This window comes from Dioszegia hungarica (genome assembly GCF_025882075.1).
Source record: "Dioszegia hungarica strain PDD-24b-2 chromosome Unknown MKK02contig_25, whole genome shotgun sequence".
NCBI lineage: Eukaryota > Fungi > Basidiomycota > Tremellomycetes > Tremellales > Bulleribasidiaceae > Dioszegia > Dioszegia hungarica.
In genome coordinates, this window is record NW_026515779.1 from 1257535 (window position 1) to 1278647 (window position 21113).

General features: G+C 56.6%; 6 protein-coding genes across 6 annotated transcripts; 4 read left to right on the forward strand and 2 right to left on the reverse strand.

The window, feature by feature from the left end:
• Positions 1–87: 87 nt before the first annotated feature.
• Positions 88–1457, forward strand: MKK02DRAFT_20801 (mitochondrial carrier domain-containing protein; the record flags this gene model as incomplete). Its single annotated transcript, XM_053086315.1, has 9 exons — positions 88–191; positions 264–381; positions 428–457; positions 520–625; positions 677–839; positions 886–926; positions 969–998; positions 1048–1285; positions 1334–1457. 9 exons carry the CDS (start codon positions 88–90, stop codon positions 1455–1457), a joined length of 954 nt encoding a protein of 317 aa, XP_052942451.1.
• A 987-nt stretch (positions 1458–2444) lies between these two features.
• On the forward strand, positions 2445–6924 carry MKK02DRAFT_40982 (putative suppressor protein SPT23; the record flags this gene model as incomplete). Its single annotated transcript, XM_053091364.1, has 6 exons — positions 2445–2686; positions 2736–3017; positions 3061–3753; positions 3796–5304; positions 5353–6725; positions 6791–6924. The coding sequence occupies 6 exons, from the start codon at positions 2445–2447 to the stop codon at positions 6922–6924; spliced, it is 4233 nt and encodes a 1410-aa protein (XP_052942452.1).
• Positions 6925–7452: 528 nt separating this feature from the next.
• On the forward strand, positions 7453–8205 carry MKK02DRAFT_40983 (uncharacterized protein; the record flags this gene model as incomplete). Its single annotated transcript, XM_053091365.1, has 5 exons — positions 7453–7485; positions 7531–7561; positions 7605–7693; positions 7744–7935; positions 8023–8205. The coding sequence occupies 5 exons, from the start codon at positions 7453–7455 to the stop codon at positions 8203–8205; spliced, it is 528 nt and encodes a 175-aa protein (XP_052942453.1).
• Positions 8206–9273: 1068 nt separating this feature from the next.
• MKK02DRAFT_40985 (uncharacterized protein) lies at positions 9274–12353 on the forward strand (the record flags this gene model as incomplete). The annotated part of the gene is made up of 17 exons (XM_053091366.1): positions 9274–9306; positions 9348–9384; positions 9434–9522; positions 9577–9774; positions 9823–9986; positions 10031–10048; positions 10084–10174; positions 10231–10270; positions 10318–10514; positions 11140–11176; positions 11223–11311; positions 11357–11581; positions 11635–11834; positions 11881–11898; positions 11955–12045; positions 12098–12137; positions 12181–12353. 17 exons carry the CDS (start codon positions 9274–9276, stop codon positions 12351–12353), a joined length of 1740 nt encoding a protein of 579 aa, XP_052942454.1.
• Positions 12354–12914: 561 nt separating this feature from the next.
• MKK02DRAFT_30431 (P-loop containing nucleoside triphosphate hydrolase protein) lies at positions 12915–15126 on the reverse strand (the record flags this gene model as incomplete). The annotated part of the gene is made up of 9 exons (XM_053088041.1): positions 12915–13583; positions 13631–13682; positions 13735–13825; positions 13879–14059; positions 14108–14236; positions 14280–14705; positions 14751–14924; positions 14972–15038; positions 15110–15126. 9 exons carry the CDS (start codon positions 15124–15126, stop codon positions 12915–12917), a joined length of 1806 nt encoding a protein of 601 aa, XP_052942455.1.
• A 306-nt stretch (positions 15127–15432) lies between these two features.
• MKK02DRAFT_30432 (uncharacterized protein) lies at positions 15433–20765 on the reverse strand (the record flags this gene model as incomplete). The annotated part of the gene is made up of 19 exons (XM_053088042.1): positions 15433–15683; positions 15729–15831; positions 15919–16170; positions 16219–16347; positions 16463–17002; positions 17157–17279; positions 17396–17634; positions 17773–17875; positions 17921–18172; positions 18214–18342; positions 18444–18680; positions 18732–19065; positions 19513–19675; positions 19696–19798; positions 19851–19875; positions 19952–20109; positions 20166–20288; positions 20343–20462; positions 20484–20765. 19 exons carry the CDS (start codon positions 20763–20765, stop codon positions 15433–15435), a joined length of 3666 nt encoding a protein of 1221 aa, XP_052942456.1.
• Between the last annotated feature and the right edge of the window lie 348 nt (positions 20766–21113).

The following is a 21113-nucleotide window of genomic DNA, read 5'->3' on the forward strand; positions in this document are numbered from 1 at the left end:
TCGCTCGACACATCGTCTCCATCAACAGAACATCACAGCACTCATTGGCATCCCGCCGAGACCCTCACCGAAAGGATACAGGACAAGATGTACGAGAACTCGGCGGTGATCAATACCTTCATTGCGGGAGGGTTGGCGGGCGCGACGAGTCGGACTGTCGTAAGTCCGCTGGAGAGGCTGAAGATCATCCTGTGAGTCGGATCAGATGTACAGGGGGTGGAAGAGCAACTGTGCTGACCTGTTAGGCAAGTCCAAGCGCCGAGCAATGGGAAGGGCGCAGCTGGTCAGGCGTACGGAGGGGTATGGCCGGGACTGGTCCGGATGTGGAGGGAAGAAGGGTTTGCGGGCTTTATGAAGGGCAATGGGATCAATGTTGTCAGGGTAAGTGTCTGTGTGGGCAGGTCAGGGGCAGATGCTGATCTCCAAGATCTTGCCATATTCTGCTATCCAGTTTACAGTGAGATATCATTATCTGACAAGCCACTATGCCCTTCACAGGCACCTATACTGACAAGACAGTCTTACGGCTATGTCAAGACCCTCTTTGCTCGTTGGTCCGGCCAAGAAACGCTATCTACTCCCTTCCGACTCGCAGCGGGTGCTACTGCTGGTATCCTTGCAGTGTGTGAGTGGACTTGCTCGCTCGTTCTCGTTGAGTCTCAGCTGATTGTCCCAGCTGCAACATATCCTCTTGACCTCGTTCGAGCGAGACTATCTATCGCTACGGCGAATATGTCGCGCTCTTCTGGCTCCATGTTTACAGCGGAAGATGCAAAACTCGGCATCATGGGTATGACCAAGAAGGTGTACAGAACGGAAGGAGGCATCCGGGGGTTGTAGTAAGTCCCTCTGCCCGTTAGGCACTTGACAAAGCTGACTCCTCAGTCGAGGATGTTGGGCCACGGCCGTCGGCGTCGCGCCATATGGTGAGCTGCTTTTCCGATCTCGAGGTCCGCGCTGACCGGCAGTATCGCTAAATTTCTATATCTACGAGACTCGTCAGTCTAGCTGACCCTTCCCAGCGGGACCCCTAGCTGACGACCACAGTCAAACCTATCATCCTTCCCGCAGACTATCATCCCACACACGACATCGAGCGTGTTGGACGCCAACTCCTCTCTGGTGCTTTGGCCGGCGGTACCTCTCTCCTCTTCACCCACCCATTCGACGTCGTCCGGCGGAAGTTGCAAGTCGTGGGCATAGGCGGAGCAAACAGGGAGTTTGATGGTGCGATCGACTGTATCAGGAAGATCTCGGCGAGAGAGGGCTTCTGGAAGGGGATGTAGTGAGTCCAGCCACATACGTCGTACGAGATTGGAGCTGATTCGTCCAGCCGCGGACTGGTACCCAATATCATCAAGGTCGTCCCCTCCATCGCCGTCTCGTTCTACACCTTTGAGACCGTGAAGGACTCTCTGACTCGGTGGTCCAATCGCGATCGAGACGACATCGACTGATCGCCGTTGCACAGGCGGTCCGAGCGTGAGGGGCTCAGAGCGGGGAAGAGAGGCCCATGCTTGATTGCAATTTCGGAGATTTTGCCCCGATCAGCAGGAGGAGGGCGATGAGGATGTGACCGAGGGCGCAGGATGAGGTCACCGAAGAGATAGGAGGTCCTCCATCTTACAAGCAAAGACACATATAGTACATAGTATAGCTAAAATTTGGAAATCCTTTCTTGGTCCATTTGGGCCCTGCGCAAGATCCTCATTTTGCCCTCGGCGGCCTTATGATCATCTGACACAAAACTCGTCGCTGCATGCAGCTGCATGCTATCAGGCTGTCACCAGATTCATCCGCTATCGGATGCATACCAGCTTGATCCATCATGCTCTGGAACATACCTTGCACTCCCGCTTATGATAGCCTTTTTCGCCCGGACCACGCCGCCGCCGCCACCACAGCACGCAAAACGCTAATAACGAAACCTTCATTCGTAGAGCTGGCCCGCTGTACCATCTCCCCGCATAGCTCCCTTTATCCACTCTTCTCTCTTGTATGTAATTGGCTTGAGATCCGGTCGCTCATTACGGACATTAGATTCAGTAGCACCACTCGCTGCTTTCCCTGCGGAACTCAAATTTCGGGCCTTCGTCGTCGTCAGCCCAGATCCCAGCCAGAACCCTCTCCTCCGTCCCTTCGTCGACTCCTCTACCTCCAGGCGTAGACCTCAAGCCGAACTCCGAAGTCTCGATTCAGTTCACAACATCGAAACGAGATCGCCGAGGAGGTCACGTTTCAAAGGAGGGTGTCGCCCCCGTGTCCCGTGCCTGGCACTGCGAATCTAACGGATACATACCTTTCGCCCTTTCCCTCACCTGTGTATATCGCCTATACCTTCTATCCCTCGTGCATGGTCTCCCAGTAGCTTCCGAGCTCTGGGATCGTATCCCTCCGACCACCTTCCGCCTCTACGCCCCTCACTCGGTGGAGGTACCGCCCTCATGGATTCGTCATCCAATCCACCCTTCTTCGTCCAATCGTCCAACTCGGCTCAATCGGAGGGTAACGCCGGCGCTGGACCATCGGGGGATAGCTACTCTCAGGCTCTTCATATGCAGGCGGTGCCACCTCAACGGGGGTTTGGGCCTCTGGTCAACGTGGGCGGATCCAAGGCGGCACGAGCGGGTTCGCCGCTGAGAGATGTAAAGTTGGAACCGGGATCAGCGAGACCAGCGACCTACAGGTGCTTCTATCTCATTTCATGGTCTCTCACATTTTCCGCTGACATGCAGGTCATCGCATTCCCCTCAATCTCTACATCCATCCACTGTCCCTCGGCCACTAGCGCTCCCTACCGAGCAGAAGCCGAGCGTTTTTGCGTCGCCCTCCGTATCGTCTCGAGCGACCTCTGTCGGTATACCAGATAGCGTCAACGGCTTCTCCTCTGGACCACCTATGGGCAGCGGGCTAGCGTCGACTATACAGAGCCGTTCGGATCCGCCGAGGCGTCTGATTGACGTGGATGTATTGCCCGTAGGAGATGCCCCCATGGAGGTTGTCAAGGCCACACCACAGTGAGCTCCACACTCAAGATCTCGGAAGGAGCTAACCCTGCAGTCGAAATGTCTTGCTGCTCCAGGGCGATCCACAGGTCATCAGCAAACAGCGGGTCGAGACTGCTATTCGCGTAATAATGGATCTCATCCGCTCAATTCCCTCAACTCCCACATCCGCACCCCTGCCTCCAGATCTTTTCAACATCCTCCCTGCCGACAACACCCTCGCCAACCTATCCCTCGAGCGCGTCGGCTGCTTCAGCGGGCTTCGGCTACAGCTCGGCACGACCACCAAGGCAACGGCCAAGAAGCAGCTTCAAGCGGGCAAGACGCCAGAGAGGGAGCTGCTATACCTGGATGCGGCGGTGTACAAGTCGGAGGAGGGCGGACGGAGGGTGTACGCGTGCAAGCGATGTCGGCTGAGGGAGCTGCGGCGACGAGCGAGCAAGGATGCTTCGAGGAAGAAACCATCGTTGGGTGGCGAGGCGATCACGTCTATGCCTCAGGTACTGCCATCCGGGGCTACACCGGGTCCGGACTACATTACAGGCGCCAACCCGGATCAGTACGATCCCCATCGGCAGGATCAGGTGGTGGAGGAGCCGGGATTTGACCCTGATAGGTCGGATTGGCGCCATGAGATTGTGCTCTTCAATTCGGCGCCGGAGATGCCCATCAAGGATGGGAGCTGTATGTGGCTCCCGTTCAGGGTGGTGTGCTATGGGAAGTGCCACGGAGAGAAGGTCGGATTCAAGTGAGTCACCGGTCTTTGCAGTGGACACGCGCTGATTCTCAGAATCAAATTCACCCTTCGCACGATCGATGGCGCGGCGGTCTTTACAGCCACTACCGACCCTATCCGTATAACCGACGACCACAAGACCGACAAGAATCCGAAGCCCAAGGTAGTCTCTCCTGCGGCTTCGCAAGCGCAACCGGCCGTACCGCGTCCCCGGAAAGGCCGAGCGAGCGCCGCATCCTCACGCAGGCAGTCGCCGGTAGCGTCGGACGCGGAGAGCGGACAGTCGTTGTCGGAAGCTGGGGCTATGATGCAGAAGCAGACTCCTAGCGTCCGCTCGAAGCCTTATGAGCGACCGACTACGCACTCCCCGGCGGTATCCATCGGAGGTTTGCCTTTTGATTTCAACGTCAATGGGACCGGTCCCGCCCCACCTCGCTTCCACCGCCAGCACTCTGCCAGCTCGGTGCACTCTCTCACCTCCTTGACCCCTCTTAATCCCCCTCCCAATGCCCCACCAACAGATACCGGAGTCAACCTCGGCCTCTCCTCCGCGCGCCCCACTCCTGCCGACTTTATCAACCTCGAACCACTTCCTGTCACCGGCACGGTCTCTCCTGGCGCACTGCGTCATCCCAATTTCGCCATGTCCAACTTCGACTCGTACAACTACTCCTCTCGCCCTCACTCGGCCGCCTCGTCCAACGTCGCCAGCCCCGTCAATGGTCTCCGCCCGCTCGGTGACGACGTCATGATGCACGGGAGCCAGCTTCGGTCGCTCCAGCCAAACCCGCTCTCGAACGCGTTTGCCAGCCTGAACGCCATCAGCGCCCAACAGCAGCAGCAACAGCAGTCGCTTATGCTGTCGGACTACCTGGCGGACCAGGACATGGCGCATACGCTCAACTCGGCAATGGATGGGCTGTTCGATGCGTCGTCCCATTCGTCCAGCTTCAACGACGACGCATCTGGGTTCTCCGGATACCGGGACAGCGCATCAGGCCTCTTCTCGGAGAGCGGGCTTGTCCCAGATACAGGCATGGAGTTCCTTGACTTCTCGGGTGGGGAGGACCAAGGTCTAGCCCAGCCGGCATTTGACCAGGTCTCTCCCGTCGGCGGAGCGCCTATACCCCCCCTATTCGACCTGGAACTCTCCCATTCCCCCATTCAATCCCAGCGCCCTCAGCCCAACTTCGCCAACATCCCACCACAGCCCCAGCCGACCGAAGACCAGCTGCGACAGATGCTGATGTCCTTTGGCTCCCAGGCACAGGCTCAGGCGCAGCCTGTCCCGCCCCAACCGGTCGTATCGCACGTCATACCCGCCGAAGGACCCCTAGGCGGCGGCGTCCAGATCGCAGTGGCAGGTCAGCGGTTCGTGCCGGGCATGACTGTGATGTTTGGCGGGAGAGCCGCCAAGACGATGGTCATTTCGGACAGCTTCTGCACATGCGAGCTTCCGGCCGGGCCGGAGCCGGGCTTTGTGGAGGTCAGCGTGCAGGGAGCGATTGTGGCGCCAGGGCAGACGGTGGAGCAGTTCAGGTATCAGGGGATGGACAAGGAAATGTGAGTTGACATGCCCGTTACTGAGAGAAGTCAAAGCTGATTCAGCAGGATGAGACTGGCGCTAGAGGTCAGAGATCAGTACTCGGGCTCTTCCAGCGATGCGGCGTATCGCCTTGCCCAGCGGGTCGCCCAATCATCTCACAGCGGCAACTCGAGCGATCGGTCTTCAGCCAGCCCGATGGCGTCGGGCGCATCACCAACGTATCTCAATTTGTCTACCACCTCGTCTACTTTCACAACCGAGGACAAAGAGGACGATCTCCAGCTCACCGTCATCAACTTCCTCGCCTCTATCGACGAGCATGCTCCGGGCTCGCTCCGCCGTTCCGGCGCCATCAACACCCGTAATACAGCCCAGCAGACCTTGCTACACATCGCCACAGTATCGGGGTATCACCGGCTCGTCCGGAGGCTGCTCCTCATGGGCGCCCAGGTCGACCTGCAGGACGTCAATGGCTTTACGGCGCTCTCGTTTGCCGCGCTCTGCGGGCAGGTCGCTTGCGCTCGGGTCCTCATCGAGGCTGGAGCAGCGTACGACCTGCCTACCGCCTTCGGAGAGATGCCGCTCGATCTTGCCAAGTCGGGCGAGAAGGAGGGTGTCGAAGCTTTGCTGCTCTCGGCGGTGTGGTCGACCTCATCGGGCACGATCAAAACGGACACGCCTGCACTTCGGTCCCAGCCAAGCACCGCGCCAGCGCCGGAACCGGAGAAGCTTAATGAGGTCGATAATGATAATCCCTCCACTTCCGGTAGCGATACTGCGGGCGAGACCCCGCTCGCTCAGCCGAGCGCTCGGCGTCTCAGTCCGAAAGCGCGGGGCAAGCAGAGGGAGACTTCCACTCGCTCCTCACCTCGGGCGTCTCCGCCTCGGCAAGCGAGCCCGCCGGCCACGGCTGACGTGGCGGACCTCACACCCCTGTCCACGTCGACTGCTATACCCCTCCCACCTGACAGTCCACCGCCATACGAGCCCGGTCCGAACCGAGCGCACGAAGCTCCGCTCGTATTGGAGACCAAGCCCGCGCGGGGCGAGAGCAGCACCGTCGCTCCTCCTGCTCCGGCATTCCATACCCTTGTCGAACTGCTCTGGAAGAGTCTCCCGCTTCACCTCCTGCCCGCACCGCTCACAGAGCTTTTGGACGAGGCGGTCTCACCGGACGGATGGGCGGTACTTCCCCCTCCGACATGGGGAACATTGTACAAGCTCACCAGCCCAGACGAGGTCAAGCTGTTTACTCAGGCGCTGGCGGTACAATTCCTGAATGTGCTGGTGCAGCATCTAGGAGGGATAGAGGGGTTGGACCTGGGGGACCATAGTAGGGCGTCGATAAGGCCGGTGGACGGTGAGGAGGGACAAGGGGAAGGCAGTAATGCGGTGGCCGAGAACGGAAAGAAGCGTGGCAAGAGGGGCATGACGAGAAGTGAGTCTCTGTTTCTCTCTTTTGTTGCTGCGAAAGATGGGAAGGGTCAGCAGCTGACTTGATAGACGACACGATGCTGTACCTCTTCTGGCTGCCCGTCTTGATGTTCGTGGGGTTCTGGCTATTCGTCACCGCCCTGCCGATCGTCGCGGGGTTATTCTTGATCTACGGGAGGCAGATGACCAGCAGGGTGAAGTGATCGGAGAAAGAGGGGAAGGGGGAGCAAGAGAGAAGATAGAACAGGCGAGAGGTTTAGGTGCCAAAGTACACGTCGCTCTTGCGACCATTCACTCATGCAGGCGTCCATCATCCTGATTCCCAACGCGATTTAGAGAGGCTTGAACGCCTCGGTGAAGGTACGCTCGTCCCAAACCCCGCGTGCTACGGAAGGATCCTCGCCAGACCGTCCCTCTGAGCGCGAGGGGCTTGGAACGAGCGGTGAAGGGCTCTTTCTTGGGCACGATGATTGCTCGCTCAGGCTACTCGCGAAGTCGTTCGGCTCCCGTTCTACATCGGGACACGCGATGCATACTTCGGGTAGACAAAGCTGCGGTCAGCAATGATGCCATCGAGCCTGACCCGTAGAGTATGAGACCCCTTCCCGTGTTTCACATTCCGGATCCTCGTCTGTCCGGTGTGAGCGCGACGCGACGTGGGGGAGTGATTTTTGGCGATCTGTTCTCCGTCATCTGTACATCTGGCTTGCTGCGACACACAACTCTGGAAGATGCTGTTCACTTCATCAGACCTCACTATCGAGGTGAGCACCATCACAACCTGGCTGGCCTGCATGCTGACGGGTCAGGCGCACGTTGAGATCGACGGGAAACCGCTCAGTCAGTCTTTGATCGTTTCGCCTAGTCTTTGGCTGACCGCTAGACGAGTACAGGCCTACATGTGTCAGAGATCCCAGATATGGGGTCGAGAATGGGCTGTGCGAGTCTCTGCTGGAGTGCGAGCTCGGCAAGGTTAGTGGCGAGCTACAGCTCATGTCTGCAGGGGCAAAGCTGATGATTAGACTTTCCGCGTCACTCTGAAGTCCCCATTAGGCATGATCATGATGCAGCCTGGACTGGCGGTCTACCTATCCGTTGATGGCCGGAGCGTATCAGGGAGTCACTGGAATATGACACCCACGATCTCGCTGGACAAGATGATAGCTAGCGAGAATGGACAAACTTATTCTGCTGAACTGCGCTTCGCAGAGCTCGTGAGTTCCTCGTCAGGAGGTCGGAGGAGAGGGAGATCAGCAGGAACGGATGACGCTATTTAAGATGGAGCTGGGCTGATTGGACAGGAAAAAACGGATGACTTGGCCGAGGTGGAGGTGAAGGGAGCAGAGCTGGATGCCCTGTGCCGGATCGAAGTCCTCATCATGCGCGGTACTCAGGGGACCGTTCGCCCACACGACTGGAAGCCGATCAAGCCTGTTGGAAAGGTTCACGAGAAAGCTCTGAAACTTTTCTTTGTCTGTATTTGAAGAGAAGGCCCAGCTGACATCTCCGATTGGGATCCACGATACAGTGAGCAGACCGCTTCTGTATTGCTGCCCACGAGCTGACAGTTCCAGAGCTGGAAATGTGCGGCCCTTCGTCCCTACCAAAACAGCAAAATTCAAACCAGCACGTTACGACCCAAACGTCTGCGTATTCGTCTGGAAGGAACGCTCGCCTTCTCTTATCCTGACGGCCCCAGCTAACCAGGACAATATCACTCGAGAGCAGCTCTGAACATCATGGGCATCACCGGTATGCTCGCCTACATACCTCCAAGGGAAGCTGCTAATATCATCAGACGAAGAGGAGGTCCCTGCTCCGGTCCAAGCTCCAGCGCAAGACGAACCCCTCGCTCCCATCGTCCAGGAAGCTGCCGCGGCGACCAGGATCACAGCCAAACGCGAGTCGGACGCCGAGGGTAGTGTCAAAGCCGAGGGTGTCAAGCGGGTCAAGACGGAAGTCAAGAAGGAGAAGACGGGGGCTGGGTCTCAGAACAAACCCATCATGGTGTCTGACGTGAGTCCTCATCCATATTCAGTTCGTATCTAAGGGTGGAAGGGTGGAAGGGTGGAAGGGTGGAAGGGTGGAAGGCTGATCCTTTAGCTTGACCCACCCCGACGGCTCTCCGGTATTGCGGGCGGGATCATTGACCTTACTGAGGACTAGATCGCCAGGGACATGAGGAGAAAGGAAGAATGAGGCGAGGGGGAAACGCTCAACTATGTATGGAAGGAAGGATAAGGCGAAGGGGAAACGCTCCGTGCTGATCGTGCTCGATTTTTTTAACTATGTATTGTATTCCAATCTCCCTTGAGCGTGCACGGGCGCAATTACGCAGATGATTCAGGCAACATAGCAGAGCAATAGGGTACGACTATTCACGTAGCGCACGTAGAAGGAACCCTAGGTATCTCGCACGCGTCGAGGCCTCGAGGCGACCGAGGAATGTCTCAAAAGTCAGTCGCGTCGACTGCACCTTTCATACTCCTACCTTCACTGTACCACTCGCCTACTCGCAAGTCGTCTGTACTCCGCTAGATCCAGTTGCCGGCATGATATATAGTTCTGGTGTATTGGAGGTCGAGGTGAGCAAACACGATGGCCCGACCTGAGCGCTAATTGTCAGGCGTGGGTGGAGACTTTGGCGGAGTCGAAACGATTCGGTGGGCCGTGGTGCGATTTTGTTCAGCCGCGATATAGCTGGTCGAATAGCCGAGCACCGAGAGGCACCGAAGACGGACGTGGAAACAGGCAAGGCAGGCGGTCTGATCGAGTCATACCTAGAATGCGAAGAGGGCAAGGTATGTTCTCTCAAATTGGGTCAATTCGTGTGCAGGGTTAGCTGACATGCGCAGTCCTTCCGCGTCGAGTCCCGCTGTAATCGTGCACCCATATCACGTCCAGACTTCCAAGTGAAACTACTGGTCGACGGGCGGAAGATACCTGGCAGAGCTTGGAGGGCGAAGGACCAGGAGTCAGACATCGGGAGGATGTACGTCGACGACGGGGCAGGCGGAGGCGCCAAGATTGCCGACCTGGTCTTTGCACCGCTAGTGAGCTGCTTGTCACAGGAGACAGAGTGTTCCGCTGATCATGTCCAGTCCAAGACCGATGACGAGGACAAAGTTCAGGTCAGGGGCCCAGCAATCGATTGCCTCGGAAAGATCGAGATTGTCATCCAGCAAGGCAGCTTCCGACCCAGCAAACCTCACGCAACGCCTACGAACACATCCTCAGTGGGATTTGTAAATGAGAAGCTGCTGAAGTGAGGCATCACTCCCAATCTGGTGATCGCGCTGATGAGAACAGGCTAGGATCAACTGTACAGTGAGCCTAGAGTCCTTAGACAACGCTGAGTATAGAGCTGCAAATCTACGACCAGCTCACAAACGGCATGCCCTGGACTTCACTCCGACCTTGCGCGATCCTACTCTATGCCGATTCGTATGGAAGGTATGTAGTGATCAGCATGTAGCGACCTTGGATGAGCAGAGCTGACAGATGTCCAGTACCATACTAGAGCGAAACTCGACATCATGGGTATCACCGGTAGGCTCAAGACACTACATCATGGGCTATCAGCTGACCGTGCTAAGAGTCCGACAATGTGCCTGCAGCGATCGCGCCGGCTGCATCAGCGCCTGTTCCCTCGCGCGTACTCGCACCACTCGCCAATGGGACCGTCAAACGAGAGCTCTCCGACGACAATCAAGATGATATCGAAGTAATCAAGCGGGTCAAGAAGGAGAAGACAGGCTTGGGGTCCGAGATCAAACCTATTGTGGTGTCCGAGGTGAGCATACTTCTCATTATCGCGGAAGAGCTATCAGCTGATGATCGCAGATTGACCCCCCAAAACGAGGTATCCGAGCGAGAGCGGGAGTCATCGATCTCACGATGGAATGACGACGAGAGATGAGATTCGACCACGAAGTCGGTTGGTATGCGCGATGAGTGGATGGGGTTCCTGGGTGTATAGATAGTCTGTACAATTGTAAACATGCCAACACTGACACATGCCATCATCTCGTTCTAGGCACGCTGGAGGGGCAGGCAAGCCGCCATTCAGATAACATTGGCCCCTGCTCCGATGCGGTCCCAGTCCCGGGATTCCTCCACTAGCGTCTCATCTACAGTCTGAACACTACAGGCCGCCTTGTTTCTACCCCTGAGCTCGCACCTCGCGATTTTGATCAGATAAGAAGGACACTTGACCGACAAGGATTCTTCAAAAACTTTCCGCTTTGACCAACTCCACATTCCTTACGTTCCTCCTCGGACCTCTGTTGTTTGTCTCCTCCTCTTGTCAAGATACTGACCTATCGTCTCGTTTCATAGAAAGACTGCACTATGATCTATAACGGAGGAGGATACACAATCGAGGTGAGGCATAGCGTGAAAATGTCGGCTAATAGTAGTCCTGGATTGAGCGCCTCGACGGCTCGCACCGTTTCCGTGAGCCTTCTGCTTGCATCGCAATAAGGTCAAGCTAAAGCTACAGATGAACACCAAGAGGTCTATGGCCGGGATGAGAAGAGCGGAAAGGCCGGCGCTCTCGGCCATTGCCATCTGGAGTGCGAAGAAGGAGCGGTAATTGGTATTTGGTGTGGACAGGGACCAAGCTGATAAGCGCAGAGCTTCCGAGTCAGATTCAGGGTCTACCAGCGCTCTAGGATCCCACGACAGTACGACAATGACGCTCTACAGCTCGATCTGGCTGTGGATGGCAGACAGGTCGACGGCTTGACTGTGGGACCGCAAGATCGGGCGCATTGGGGCAACAACATTCGAATACAATCCATGTTCGTCCCGGGGGACGACGGAGAGATACAGGAGGCCGACATGACCTTTGCTCCTATGGTGAGTGCTGATCGCAAGAGCTCACAGAGTGCGACCCTTCGCTGATCGTACAGCCCAAGACCGACGACAAGGATCGTGTACAAATTCATGGTGCAGCACTCAATGCGCTCAGCAAGATTGAGGTGACGATTACGCGGGGTACGTTGATCTGGTCAGATGAGGACGAGGATGAAGAGGATGAGGACGAGGAAGATGATCGCCATTTCCTATCGACTCAAGGCCGACTGGGGCCGTGCCTCGAAGACGAATTGAAGTCATCTTTGGCTTCACTGTCATCTCTACTTTCAGCTGATGGATAGACTTGGTTCGGTCGTAGAGTGAGTCATCCTCAATCCAGTGATCGGGTGTAGAGGTTGTAGCTGACTGCATATAGAGCAACCAATCTGAGACCATACGTGGACGCCCTGTCAGCGACGTTCTATGCGGACCAAGAACATGCAGATGTTTGCCGCTTCGTCTTCAAGGTGAGCGGGATGACTCTGTTGTCATACCGCGAGATAAAGGCTGATATCGCAGTATCATACACGAGCAGAATTGGGCTTACTCGGCATCATCGGTGAGTGAGCCTTCATCTAGTGGATAAGGCAGCTGATGTGCAGGTGATGCACCGCGACCCGCTAGATCCATGCGCCCCAGGAAGGTCGTACGAAAGACTCCCATGACCGAGCCGAAATACGAGGATGAGGACGAGGACGAGGACGAGGATGAGGACTGCAAGCCAGGACCGAGCAAGAGGGCACAGGGAGAAGCAAAGCGGGAGGCAGCTCGATGAGGCTATCACATTAACAGATGTAGGTTGCCCAGTCCCGAGGCAGATCGCATACGCGAGACACGAGCTCATTTTAAGGTCGGCTCGTCAGAACTGATACAGGGCGACGAGAGGCGATCCAGGATAATCATGCGGCGTGCGGGACGAGGGAAGGAAAGCAGAGAATGTGAGACAAGGTTAAGAAGATCAGATTATATCAGTGCGCAAGAAATGCATATACAGACTCAACTGGCCGAGGAGCCCATATATCGTCCTGGATCGCCCTGAAACATCCCCCATCCCCTTTGCTATCCCATGCCCTCCGCGAGCGAAGTTGAAGAGTTGAATCTCCCGGCCACATCCTCCTCCCCTGCTCTACCGGTACTCTCCCCTCTCAAAACCTACTCTCCTCCCCGCCCGCTCCCTCCCTCTCTTCCCCTCATGCCCTTTGACTGATCGCCACCTCCCTGCCCTTCCTCCCAACCCCCAGCTTCCACTCCGTGTCCCGGATCTTCCTACCCCTCCGCATCCCTCCCATTCCCCTTCCCCCTTCCTCCCTTCCCGCTGCCCCATCTTCCCGTCCATCTACGGCCCCTCAGCTGCTCGAGGCGGTCTTCCTCCTCCCTGACCCTGACCGCCACCTCGTCCCCTGAATCCGCCCCGCCCCCTCCCAGGCTGACCTCCACGCCCACCTCCCGGACCAGTTGGGACCGACCCCGCTGCTGCCTCTCCTCCTTCCGCAGGCGCCGCACTTCCGCCTCCGTTCGCCGGCGCCCCGCTCCCCCGACTGGCATTTGGCGGCCTGGGCCCGCCTCTGCCACGTGTACTCGGTCCCCTCTCCTGCTGCGGCCGTCCCTGCGGTACGCTTGGTAAGGTGCCGCTCGACGAAGGGGGGGCCGCACCGCTCCCTGTGCTTTCATTTGCTGTAGTGAATGACGCCGATGTCGCTGCCGAGTCTTTGGAATTGGGTGTCGACTGGTTCTGAGCTTGAGTCGGTGCTGACGGCCCGGCAGGCACTTGGGCGAAGCGAGCTTGTGACTGAGCAGACTGGGTCGGCTGTTCTTGTTGTCGCGATGGTGGTTGCTGACGTGGGGCTTGCACGCGGGGGAGGATAGCCTTAGGCTTGGGAGGAGGAGAGGGTTCGGCGGGCATGGTGGGAGCGACGTAGAGGACCGGGTCGATCTCCTGTGGGATAGGCTGGATCTCGGTACCGAGTTCGGACTCAATGCGGTATAGGTTGTGGCGGTCTTCGATCTGATATGTCAGCTCGGCGCAAGGATTGAGAATTTCGCACAACTGACTGTGAGGAGAGAGATGGCAACACCAAGATGTCCGAATCGGCCAGATCGACCGCTAAGCAAGTGTCAGCTGAGCTGAATACTATCGTCAGTTATGCGAAGCTCACATTCGGTGAAGATAGGATTCTGCTGTGCGGGGAAAGTCAAAGTTGATGACGACGTTGACAGCCTGGATATCAATACCACGTGTGAGGAGATCTACCATATCAGTAAGAGTACGGGCGTTCCATCAATAGAAGTGGCAGACGTACCAGAGCAGACCAAGTTCCTGGTCATTCCGTTCCTAAAGTCGTGGAAGACTCGGTTACGGTGGGCCTGGAGCATTTTGGCGTGAGAGTAGAAGCACGAGTAGCCGAGCTCGGTGATCTTTTTGGCAAGGAGTTCGACACGGTTGGTAGAGTTGCAGAAGATGATAGATTGGTTGATTTGGAGCTGGGATGTCAGCTCATTCTGACAGTCTGGAGAGTAGGCGGTGCTGACCTTGGAGAAGAGAGTATTGAGGCAGTGTACTTTTTGCCGTTCCTCGACGTAGGCATAGTATTGGGTAACACCCTTGAGGGTGAGTTCTTCCATGAGGTTGATGATTGCTGGCTGGACCATGTGACGTTCCTGCTGGTCAGCTTGCGCCTTACAGAAACGAGACGGGACTCACTGAGAAGTGCTTGACCGAAACAGGGAAGGTAGCCGAGAACATCATGAGCTGCCTCTCAGCCGGAACGAGCTGAAGCAGCTGCTCCACCACCGGCTCAAACTCCTCGCTGAGCAGCTTGTCCGCCTCGTCCATGATAAAAGTAGTACACTTTCGCAGATCCGCAATCCCCTTTCCTCCCAGATCCAATATTCGCCCAGGCGTACCAACGAGGATGTGGACCGGTTCTTGCAGGCGGAGAATGTCGTCGCGAAGGGTAGTTCCGCCGGTAGTGACCATGACCTGGAGACCAGCGATTTTGGCGCCGAGCGTCTTGCATACTTGGGATGTTTGGAGGGCGAGTTCACGGGTAGGGACGAGGATGAGGGCTTGGATGTGGGGAAGGCGAACGTTCACGTTGTTGAGGGTGGGGATGAGGAAGGAGGCGGTCTGAGAAGTCAGTCTAGGCCATATCAACCAGTAGTATTGGCTCACTTTACCCGTTCCGTTCTTGGAACGAGCGAGAATATCTCTCCCAGTCAGTGCGGGAGGTATAGACTCTTCTTGGATAGGACTGGGCTTCTCGAAACCCGCGAGGTAGAGCCCCATCAACAATTCTCGTTTGAGTCCGAGGTCGTCAAAGGTGGATCCTTGCGTATTGGTGACATCCTCCAGGTGTCAGCTCGAGCCCCGAGTAGAAGTTAAGGGCTATTCACTTCGGTCTGCGGTCGGAAATCCTTCTCGGGAGCTACCAGACCCGCTCGGTAGTCGTCGTCAGGTCGGCTGCGTCATTAGCTCGGATCAAAGTGATGGCTGAGCATTAAAGGAGCGAGATCCTTCAGAGAGATACTCACGCGGCGGTGGCAGCCATGATGGGATGTGAAGGGGTGAGAGTTGAGGAAGTAGGGGTAGGTAGGGATCAGGCGATAGGAAGCAATCCTCTCTGCCTGGCGGAAGGAAGAAGCGGGGTCGACGCGGATGCTGATTGCGGCTGCTGCAGAGGTGCGATTTGCGGTGTTTCTTCTGCGTTCAGATGGTTTGTAGGGTGTTGTTCTGCGTAGTAGGGTAGTGTATGGTGCTATACATGTATTGACTTGTAGTATGTATGGTAACAAGGAGGAGGTATGTACAACTTGGTGGTGGTCGGCAGCTACTCGTACAGAAGCGGGATTTCAAATCAGGTGCCACCCTCGGCCATCGCCGCCGTCTTGCCCTTCTTGAACAGCCCTCCCGCCAGCTCCTCTATCTTCCTCTTGAAGTTCCCAGACCCCTTCTTTGACGGTGCTTGTCCGTCCTTGACCATCGAGTCTAGCTGGCGTTCGCCTCGTGCGCCACGACGATCGAGTATCGTGAATCGGCCTTCTTCGAGAGGGGGCTCGAGGAATTTGGGCGATAATGATAGCTTGTCCAGTTCGCCATTCTCGAAAGCTGTATCGTCAGCTGGGCCAACGCGGGAAGCAGATTTCAGTTCACCCTCTCCGGCTTCAGCGAGCCAATCCTTCCTCAGCTCCATCTTGGCGGCTGGTACCCCCTCTGCCTCGTCTCGTCGGAGTAAGAGGAACTCGAACTTTTCCCTCTGTTACATCAGCGGATGGTCTTATTGTGGGAGCTGTGACTGTGATCAGATCTCGGGGTGGCCAACTTTGTGGGACTGGAAGCTCACCTGGTTCAGCGGGTTCCGAGCGAGCCCAGCTTGCAGCGAGGCAAAGTCAAAGGTCGGCACCCTCGAGTCCGTCGACGGGTGACTGGACTTGACGATCACCGGCTGGGGCAGACTCGAGCGCCACGCTCCTTCCAGGATCCCGCCAAAGACCTGGCTCTCCCAGTACCATCCCGCGTCGTGCTCGTAGGCGTAGCATGATAGCTTGGGGAATTTGATTTGCTCGTCCGGCGCGCACTGAAGGATGCAGTAAACCTGTTCATTGCATCAGCACCAGCCATGCCCGCGAGTGTGCAGACTGACCTGAGTTCTGATAGCCGGCACCATCGCATGGGCGAGTGCTACCGCCGTCAAGAAGAGGTGGGCGTCCCATTCTTCGCGATCGTCGTCGTCGTCCATCTTGATTCTGGCTTTCTCCAGACGTGAGACTTGCTGTGGTATCAGCATGGCTTTTGACAGATCGCAGGCCATATGTAGCTACCCAGATTCCATGAGCCTGCCCCTCCTCGTGGCCAACTCGCTGGACATACAAAGCAAGAAGACGTACCGTGGGATTGAGGAAGATGGTCAATTCAGCCAAGGTATAGACCTCCGAGAGGTCCTCCCGCGCCGGACGAGAGTGACTCGCCAGGCACGCTAGGACGACGTATGAGTCCAGACCCACCGCCCACTGGGTAGTTCCCAACACCCTCCGGATCGCCTTCTCGATCAAAGGTTGCGGGCCTGGCTTGTTGGCGTAGATGGAGGCGAGCTTGCCGATGGAATCGGGGTGGAGGAGGAGGAGCTGAGCAAAGCGCATCGCGCGCGTGATGAGGTCGACGTGGGCTGGGTCGACCGGCCTGTCGGTCTCCACGGTGATGGTCTGCGAAAGGAAGGCCTTGGCGTGCATAACGGATCCGAGCGGGTCGGGGTGGGGAAGAGGGGCCGTCTCGCTGTCGAGCTCCTCTCGGCAGACGAATTTCCGCTTGTTCGCCATGGTGGATGGAGATGGTTGGGGGAGGAGACGTCGGGGATGTGGGATGGTCCAGAAGGGTGTATTTGAGTATAGCTCGAGCTCAATGGTGCGGCGCGACGCGCGAGAGCAGTACTAGACGTGGACCGGCCGGTATTTTTCAGGGATCAGGAGCGTGTACGTCGGATGCTTTGCCAAGAAGTCAAGGTGTCAAGAAGTGCAAGACGCGCACAAGATAGACAAGTGAAGTGGTGGAAACGCAGCGAAGATGGGTGCAGGCGAAACGTACGGGTGAGTGGTCGAGTGGGCCGGTCTCGGGTAAATCTCGGAGGAAAGTGAAACAAGCGGAACGCAGGCAGTCGAGCTCGCCCGTACCTCTGGACTCTGCTCTGATGGAGATATGGCTAGAGAGCTGCACTCATCTGACTGACTTTACAACATGCACATCAAAGAGAAGTACAACATATGTAGAGGCAGCAGAAAGAGGCGTGGGAGCTATATTCAAGCCACATTTGGCTCAGCGTTCACCTTCACCACCGCCGCCTTCTTCTTTTCGGACGGGCCTGCCTCTGCCGTAGGCTGGTCGGTTGCCTTCCGACGCTTCGTGACCGATTTCTTTGGAAGCGAGGGTACGCGATGAGCCGACCGCATTTCCGCCTCGGCTGTAGTGTTGCGTCGATCGAGTATGGTAAAGTATCGATCGTCCAAGGGTTTCCCGTCGATTTTGGGTGGTAACGAAATGCGATCGAGTTGGCCGTGCTCGAAGGCTGCATCGTCAGCTATGCCCGCTCATTTCACATATAAAGTCACAGAAGCGTATCCGGCGTAAGCAGGGCGTGAACAGGGGGTATGGGCAGTGGGGTTTTCAGGCAGCTGTTCATCCTGATTCGAGTAACTGCACTTACCCTCGACAGTTTCGGCAACCCATGTCTCATCCAGTTCCCACTTCACCGTGGGCTCGCCCTTCGCATTTCGTCGCTGAAGTAGAAGGAACTCGAAGACATCATACTGGTCCATCAGCAGGCGCATGCAGACCCAATGGGGCATGCTTACCTGTGCCACCGGCACCCGCATCGTCCCCGCGGCCTGTAATGCAACAAAGTCAAACTTCGGGATCCTAGGATCCGAAGGCGCTCGGTTCGATGTTGGGAGGCCGATGACTGTCGGAGTGCAGCGCCATGCGCCCTCCAAAATACCACCTAGCACCATGCTCTCCCAATACCATCCGATGTCCCGCTCGCGGCCGGTTGGCGAACGGGGATACGGTATTTGAGAGTCGGGCGAGCTCTTGAGGATACAGAAGACCTAATGATCAGATAGTACACGATTCAATCCGTCCAACATACCTGTGTTCGGATTGCTGGGACAAGCGCATGGGCCATCGCTACCGCAGTAAGGAAGAGGTGGAGATCCCAAGCTTCGCGCTTGTCCTCCTTCTCCATGATGTCCCTGGCGATCCGTAATCTTTCGACTTGCTGAGAAGTTAGCGGACGAACCTTTTTGTGTCAGACACCCCTCCACTCCTCGATCTACCCAGTCATTCAATAGATTCTGGCCCCAAAGGAGAAAGACATACTGTGGAATTCACAAAGATGGTCAACTCAGGCAGGGTGAAGATATCGGCCAAATCGTCCTTTGGAGGCCGCACATGTACCGCCAAAGAAGGGAGCATTTGCAAGTTATCGATAGCAACGACCCATTGCGTTGTCCCCAAGACTCTTCGAATAGCGGTCTCGATGAGAGGTCGTGGTTCTCCGGTTGCAGCGATGATAGTTGCGAGCTTGCCGATAGAGGATGGGTGCAATAAGAGGAGCTGAGCAAAGCGCATGACCCGTGCTAGGGTATCGAGGCCCTAAGGATTGACTGGCCCCTCGTTGTCAACGACGATAGGATCGTCATACAGAGGAGCTGAGGCGTGCATGACCGCTCCGAGCGGGTCTGGGTGGGGCGGGAGGGGCTCTTGATTTTCGAGTTCCTCGAGCGTGACGGTGACGCGCTTGTTCATGTCCATGATGGGCGAGGAGGGGCGAGAGGAGATGGCTGTGGGGGCAAGGGGGGAGAAGGGGAAAGGCGAGGGACGTGGGGTGGGAGGAGGATGGGACGTCGGGTGAGGACGTTGGTGAAGGGGTCGGGCGTTGCCGGGGACGTATTGACAAGTAAGGGCGTTGGCGAATTGGGGCTCGAGAGGTACGGCGAGTCTGCGCATGGTATGGAGACAGTCTCAGAGGCTGAGACGCTGAGGGGGATGATATTATCAAACAGCCAAGATGAGAGGCGGGAGAAGGAGTGGACCAAAGAGTGGACCAAAACGCGTGCAGTAACAGCTCCGGGTAAACCTCGGAGGAATGATGCTGTTGGCGCGATCAATAGGAGTGGCCGATAGCGTGAGGGACGGGCGTGCATCATCGGGTCATAGGGGAGAGGAGAGCTACAGTACGGCAGAAAGACGAGGAAAGTCGGTATGGAAAAGGTCATGGTAGCTTGGCAGTGGGTAAAGCTCGAGACATTCATCGATCATCCCTATTCTACTGCTCGACCCTTTTCTACAGCACGGGATGCTCCTACATGCTACCGTAGTCCGTACAGCCGTTCTATATGAGCACAGCGTCTACATATGTTCTGCTCAGAACAGGATTCCATACCACCCCCTGGCAGCGTGCTCTCCAGCTTCGCGGCGACGATCCATCACGGCGATGTTTCTGTCGACTATGGGGTCGGGTAGGAGCTTCGCTGGCAATTGAAGTAAGTGGATCTGATCGTGCTCGAAAGCTTCAGGGGTCAGCTGAAAGCTAAAGACCTCGACAGTGGCTGCGATGGTCATCACTCACCCTCGACAGCTTCAGCTATCCAAGCACTATCTATCACCTTCTTGATGAAGACGCCATCGGCAGCTCCGGTCTGAAGAACGACGAGGAAATCGATATCTTTATCCTGGGATCATCAGTAATAGACAGTCACCCTGCGATGCTGGTCTGGTGCCTACCTTCAATGAGTCTACGAACGCCTTCCTAGCCGTTACTGTAGACTGTAGAGCCTCCGCAAGAAAGACTGGCACTTGCGAGTCTCTTTCAAACTCGGACTGACCCGCCGCCGCCGGAACGTAACGCCAACCAGCCCCCATGACACCCCCTTAGTAAGTGGATATCCAGCTCAAAACTGGCATTGCTCGTGGCCAATAGAGGCACCAATGCTGGGGAGTAAGGGATATGGAATGTTGGCGAGCCCCGCAGAAGGCAGTAGACCTGATTGATCAGCACAATGCTCGATAGTGATAGAGTTCCCAGTAACGTATACGTACCTGTGTCCGTGCAGCAGGGACCAGGGCATGAATCATGGCTATCGCTGTGGAGAGGAGATGCCGACCAGATACCCCGGGCTCATCGTCGACTTTCTCCTTACTCCGCCTCAGCCGCTCGACGTTCTACTGTGTTAGACACCCTCTCTGATTGGAACGGAACATTGAAGCAATACTCACGCCTTTGTGCAGCATGATGGTCAACTCCTCCAAAGTATAGACATCCGCCAGATCGGACTGCTGAGGACGGACGAACCATGCGACAGCTTCTAAGCTGGTGTACTCGCTCAACGATATCGCCTATCGAGTAGGACCAAGTACCCATCGGAAGGCCTTTTCGACGACTGGGTGGGGCTTGGGCGTCTCGGAGATGATGGCAACCGCTTTTGCGATGATATGAGGGTGGACGAGCAAGCGCTGAGCGAAGCGCATCGCGGGCTGGAGGAGGGCAATATAGGTCTCTGGGCTGTCGGCGATGGGGGTGGTTCCGAAGCCCCAGCTCCCTCCGCCATGCGAAGCAATCATGAGGAGAGGGTCATTGTGGGGTAGTGGAGGAGTGCTGTTCTCGAGTGCCTCGATAGTCGGGATAATCCGCCTGTTCATCGTGATATATACAAGGATGATGGGAAGATGACGAGCACGCCTCCTCCCGCCCAGCATTTGAGTGGCGTTTCAGGCACGACTTGAAACACGCTTCTTACGAGAGAAGAAGGGACCTTGTTTGAGATGACGGGACCAAACCCGGCGCGTCGCGCATTCATCGCGAACCCCATATGACGAGCAGCAAGAAAGGGGTTGCCTATTCAGCTTTTACCACTATACTCGCCTACAGACTCCGACTCTGTTGCGGGATCCAAGATCTGCGGCGGCTAGAACGATCGCGAATCGATCCTATAGGATCGGAAGAACGATTCCTCGCTTGCGAAGCATTCCGAATCGCATTCCGACAAA